We start from the raw sequence: 6,000 nt of genomic DNA, 5'->3' as shown, positions 1-6,000 counted from the left end.
TCGATAGTGGTATACTTCTTGACCATAGAGACATAGACCACGTTTAAACCATGTTCGGTGAAAAAAAGAGATGTCGGTATGAAGAAGGTGCTAGGAAAGGAGCAGCAGGCGCTATCAGGTCATTGTCCTGCTTGCTTCTTTTTTTTCGCGATCGGACATAGCCCGTTTTTCATTAAACGGACACGAGCGTGTTACACAATAAAAGTGAAGCTTGCACCAAACACAGCTAGCGAGAAACTGGCTAGGATTGCCGCGCACAAACGCCACCAGCAGAACCCAAACACCGGAACGGACTATACGGCCCCCATGTTTAATTTGAGTGTATTTGGTTGCCATCTAAAGCTGGCCATAGGTTTATCTGAGCTCAAAACTAGGTATTTGGCTGATTGGTCAAGGCCTAAGGCCTGGCTACAAGAAGCCAGCCGTACCCTGTTAGCCAGGCTCAATTGGAATCACCGAATCGGTGATTTTTGTGAGGCCAGGCTAGGTCCAGGCGTCCAGCTCAGGCCGCGAGCTTGGATGTGGGTCGCTTGGTCAAGGCTAGCCACCGAATAAAAAGGAGCCCTCACCACCCGGCTGGGATACTGTTCACTCGTCTCTCCACTCCGCGGCTGCTCTCGCACACTCTCTCGCCCTCTTGCCCTCGTGCTCTCTCGCGCTCAACGGCAGGGTTTCGATCGACGGCGGCGTCTGGGAGCATGAGCGCCTGAACCTGGGCCTAGTAGGCGCGGGCGAGCTCTAGCGCCTCCACCTCGGCGTCGCCGAGCTGCACGCACAGCCGCTCCTCGGCCTCCTCCGCCATCTCGGCGCGCCGCCGCACCGCGCCCAGCTCCAGCCGCAGCGCCTCCACCTCACACTCCAGCTCCGCATTCCTCCGCCGCAGGAGCTCCGCCTCATCCACTACAGCACCGACGCTCTTCTTCTTGTTCACGCCCGCCGCCCAGGACGGCGCCGCGGAGCCGATGGAGATGGACGGTGCCATTGGGATCGATCTCGATTTGGATGGGATGGACTCCGAGCAGGCTTGGCTTGCGAGGGTTGGGAAGGCTTCCAGGTGCAATGCACCGGGGGGTTGTGAGTGTGTGAGGACGGGAGCGCTAGCGCGGGAGGCATCAGGTCATCAGCAGTGACCCGACGTGACCCGACGGACGTTGACCTGTGAGGTGAGAGAAGCGAAGAGGCAGCAAGAGGGAGACGAAAGAGGCTGGGATGGGGTGAGTGGCTGGGGTGAGCGACTGAGGGGGTGGTCTGCGTTTTTATCAGCAAGGGAGACAAGTTGAAGGGACACTAGTGATAAGTCCACCAAAACAAAGAAATGAGTGACTTCAACTAGCATAGTCCTAACAAACCAAACAGATTGGATCTTGGCTACACTAGTACAACCAGAAGTTTATACACCCAACCAAAAAAAATCACACCTAAACCAGGCTAGCTATACACTATGAACCAAACAAAGCCCACCTGGCTTGGTACACCCAGGCCAAGTGCAATCTGGCTCTAATTTACTAGCCAGGCTCCAAGAGGCTGGCAACCAAACACACCTTTATGACCGAAGCGAAGCTAGAGTGCTAGATCCGATCGCCAGGCTTGAGTACCCAGCGTCGAGCCGCTCATTGTCTTCCAGCAACAGCGGCCGTGCCCGTGTGTAATGGCCACCGCCGACGCCGAGGGCGCCTCTCCTCTGAAAGTGCAGCAATTGCATTCTTTCCAAACCGTCCAGCAGACGAGCAGAACCGAGGTGTCGAAGCCCGGCCGTCGGCCTTTCCGATCCCAAGCATGCTTCTGCAGCGCAACCACCACCGACCGAGCTCATCTTCCAAATCAGGTAGCATGGCTGATAGGCCGAGCAGATGCAAGACACGGAACCAGATCTCCCTGCTGATAACACAGCCAAGCAGCAGATTGATGGCTGGTGGTTTCCGGGCACTGGTCACATAGGGTGCAGACATCACTCACCTGGAGAATTGTCCTTGCTTCGAAAGCTCAAGGAGCTGCGGTCAATCATGTCTAGCTAAATGCTTTGCTTCAAATAAATCAACCTTTGTTTTTGAAAACATCGTATATCATCATTGGGTTTGACCGAGTGCACAAGAGCACCTTGTTTCAGACTACTATTGCAGGCACAATTGCCAAATAAGATCTTTTTTTTTACATTATTACAATTGCCAAACTTGCTCACTGTGTATCCTAGTCCTAAAGTACTCGCGGGACTAGTACTCGCGGATAAAATAACCACCAGTGGTAACCCTTTGGTTATTTGACCCCTACACTAGAAGGCTGGAAGTCTGAAGCATGCTTCTCTTGCTGTCTCCACTCTCCACCCACCCTCCCTCGGTCCTCATTGAGCTATGCTTTCTTCAAAATTACCGACCATCCAACCTATATTATTTTGTTATTGTTACTACCAAATGTATTTACACGTATTGCACGAAACCCAATACATATTGAAATTAGATGTTGTATCATCGCATGAGCACGAGTTGTTCCAACTTGTATGCATACACGTTATGAATCTGAGGCCTTGTTTAGTTATGAAAACTTTTCAGTTTTCGGAACTATAGCACTTTCGTTTTTATTTGACAAATATTGTCCAACCATGGAGTAACTAGGCTTAAAAGATTCATCTCCTGATTTATAGGTAAACTGTGTAATTAGTTTTTATTTTCGTCTATATTTAATGCTCCATGCATGTGCCGCAAGATTCGATGTGACGGAAAATCTTGAAATTTTTTTGGTTTTTTGGATGAACTAAACAAGGCCTGAATCACATACGAGATATGATGTATGTGAGTACAATTTGGAAAGTAAAAAAAGGTAGGAGAAAAAACAAGTTAGAAGAAACAATATGCTCCTCAACATTAGCTATAAATTATTAATGAATGTCAAAACTGTTTGCATTGTAAAACCGGGGGGAGGGTTGCGATGGTATATTGGCAAGTTCTTATATGTGACCAAATACTATTGATCAATGAAAAACGACGAAATACACTAGAGAATTAGGTTAAATTAGAACTGGATCTATATTTATGTTAACTAACAACCAGATGTATAATTTGCTATGTGGTGCTCTTGATAATGATAATGTGTTGTTATAGCTTGTTGCGAATTTAACAAAGATAAACTATCTAAGTAGACTTGGTCTAATCCCAAATCAAATAAATTGTATGGTCTATAATAAATGCTAGTGTAATAAAGAAATAATACATATTGACTCAACTAGGCTAGCCTGTTCGTTTAGCTGAAAGTATTGTTCACTGATTTGTTGTGACTTGTGAGAAAAAAACACTGTTGAATAATTAACAGATTCAGTAGATAAACTCAAATGGACAGGCTCAGTGCCCACCTGATCTAATTCTAAGAAAGGTGAATAGAGAGCCACACGTACGTCACAACACGAACAAGCTTGAGTAGACCGCAGACAAGTCATGACATGAGTGGTTTTGCAGCTCCAAATTTTAAGCAAGAAGGATGAAAGAGAAAATAGACCATGGGATGAAAGAGGGGAGTGCGAAAGAAAAAAAACTCACTCTTTTGCTCTTCAATACTAGATCTTAGATCCATTAGCTAAGCAGTATAGTTAATAGCTAATATTAGCTAGTTTAAAAATTTGACCTAACTATAAGATAGTTGTTATAGCTAATTTGTATGTCTTTCACAGAGCTAATGAATAGCAGCTAATTTTAGTTATATGGATTCAAATTCAAAAAAGGGCCATACTAAGAAAAAATTATTTCTAAGAGCATGTCACACCCATATTTTAAGAACAAAATAGGATGCATAAAAGACTCATATGTGCCCCAGGAATAGTCGCACAAATAAGTAGACAAATCTCAAATGTACCATTGCAGTGTTTATTACATAGCGGAAAATAATAAAACCACATAGTCTTATACATAAATGATAGCATAAAGTAAACAACGCTCTCGACGGAAGCTCCACACAGGGACACTGTTGACTGGTTGACTCCAAACCTAGTACTCATACCGATAATCCTCATTCCAGTCATCTTCATTATCATACCCTGAGGTGTTGGAAAATTGCAAGAGTGAGCACATATCGTACTCAACAAGTATAACCAGGGGTTCATGAGGCTCAAATAGCTGACACTGGTTTGACTGCATTTAGCCTTTATATGTAGATAGCATATTTAATCATTGGCTAGCAAATATCAAGGTAACATAATTAATCCCATAACCACATGATCAATGTATACAAGAATTAAGAATAACACATGTAAAAAACATAATAAACCATCATTTATTATCATTAGTCATATTCATTAGTGTCCATCTATTCCGTCAGTTTTCCGGGCCGCCCGTATCCGTGGGCACGGCTAGTATACCAGATTTAACACTCTGCAGAGGTTGTACATCTTTACCCATAAGTCGTGATTTACCCTTTCGCCCGAGGTGATCAGCCTCTTAACCCACTACCAAGGAAGGTCGGCAGGGTTCACTATGAAGTCTTTCAAAGGTTCGTCTAACATGTTAGGGCCGCAAGGTTTCCTTTGCGCGCAGATATAGATACCCCCCTTCCGAATGGCACAATGACGCGCAGCCTATACACATAGGACAGGGGCTCGCACTATACCCAAAACGGTTCAGCCCCTCCGCCCTTTCGGGTAACCTCTAACAAGCTAGAAAAGCTTACTCATACTTGACTAAAGCCAGAGCCATATAGCCCTCATGGTTGTACGAGTTGTCCCAGCTTTTGCCAAGGGATAAGTCCTTATGGAGGGTCAAGATCAATCCAGCAAAAGCCAGAGTTCTTTCCACCCTTTATATTCAAGTTGCTAGAAAGCTTATTTTATTGTTTATTGTATATTCAAATATTCATGTTACAAGATCATGGATTAATAATCAAGCACTAGCAAGAACTACCAAATGCATATCCCAAAATAGGTAACAAGGAATCCAGGATAACAATCATCTATGATTTTGCTAAGGTCATCAAGGTGAAAGCATGCATATGATATATATTGTATTAATTGTGTATAGGTAACAAGGATAGTCCCAAGTTATACTTGCCTTGCTCAAAGCTCTCCTGAGCTTGCTGGTCCTCAAAAGCTTGGTCTTGGTCACCAACGTACGGCTCACCGTCTAATCCCAATCATCAATCAACAACACGCATTCCAATGTAGACAATCATACACGAAGCAAACAAGATATAATTAGAGCAATACACCAAACAGTAGTAAAACAAATGTAAAAGTTTATCAAAATATTCTACGCAGCGCTACGATCACACAAACGTAAAGTTCACGAAAATCGGATTTAAAACGTAGAAGTTATGAATTTTCTAAGATTTCTATAGAGAAATAATTAATTAAATAGAACCAGGAAATTAAAAAGTTTCAAAACAGTAAACTAATATTTCTAACATGTAGATATCGTAAATACGAATCCAACGGAATTTGAATGGACAAAAACGGAGTTAAAATGAGCATTTTATAAGCAAAACAAATCTAGTGGCAATTCTGTAATTTCTGGAAAGCGCCTTTGAAACTCAGCTGACAGAAATACGCTTTTGAAACTGGAAAGCGTAAACTCCTCCAGGGCGCCAGGACCGCGGGTTTAAATAAGAGGAAGCCGAGGGTCTCTTTAAGAGTTTTCACCCCGAAGGGGTATCTTTTAATCACGATCGTCGATTCGCAAACGGACGGCTGGTATTCGATCTGGGCGGGGCTGGCCGGCCTCCTCGCCGGAACAGGAGCGGCCGCGGCGGATTTCCATTGCCGGCGTCAAGCTCCTCGCCAGAGTTCACCAAAGCGACGCTGCGGTTCACCAAAAACCACACCGAAGGCACTGGAGTGAAGAGAAAGGAATGGCGAGCTCACCACGGGGGTCGGCTCGGCCCGGGAAGGAGCAGTTGCGCGCGGCGGCGGTAGGAGTTCACGGCGAGATCCAAACTCCGAAGAACGCGACGGCTAGGGCTCGGATAGAACTCCGTGGGTGCGAAAGGGGTCCCTCGGGGTGCTTAGGAACTTTATAGAGGTTTGAT

At 45.0% G+C, this 6,000-nt stretch overlaps 1 protein-coding gene across 1 annotated transcript; it reads right to left on the bottom strand.

Annotated features, from left to right (window-relative positions):
* Nucleotides 565-2,322, bottom strand: LOC8054954 (protein RESPONSE TO LOW SULFUR 3). The gene has a single exon (XM_021457876.1). It carries the CDS (start codon nucleotides 980-982, stop codon nucleotides 719-721), a length of 264 nt encoding a protein of 87 aa, XP_021313551.1. The 5' UTR covers nucleotides 983-2,322; the 3' UTR covers nucleotides 565-718.

The sequence above is a fragment of the Sorghum bicolor genome, chromosome 3 (genome assembly GCF_000003195.3).
Source record: "Sorghum bicolor cultivar BTx623 chromosome 3, Sorghum_bicolor_NCBIv3, whole genome shotgun sequence".
NCBI classification, from domain to species: Eukaryota; Viridiplantae; Streptophyta; class Magnoliopsida; order Poales; family Poaceae; genus Sorghum; species Sorghum bicolor.
Note: the sequence above shows the minus strand (reverse complement) of the source record. Positions and strands in the feature narration are given on the sequence as shown.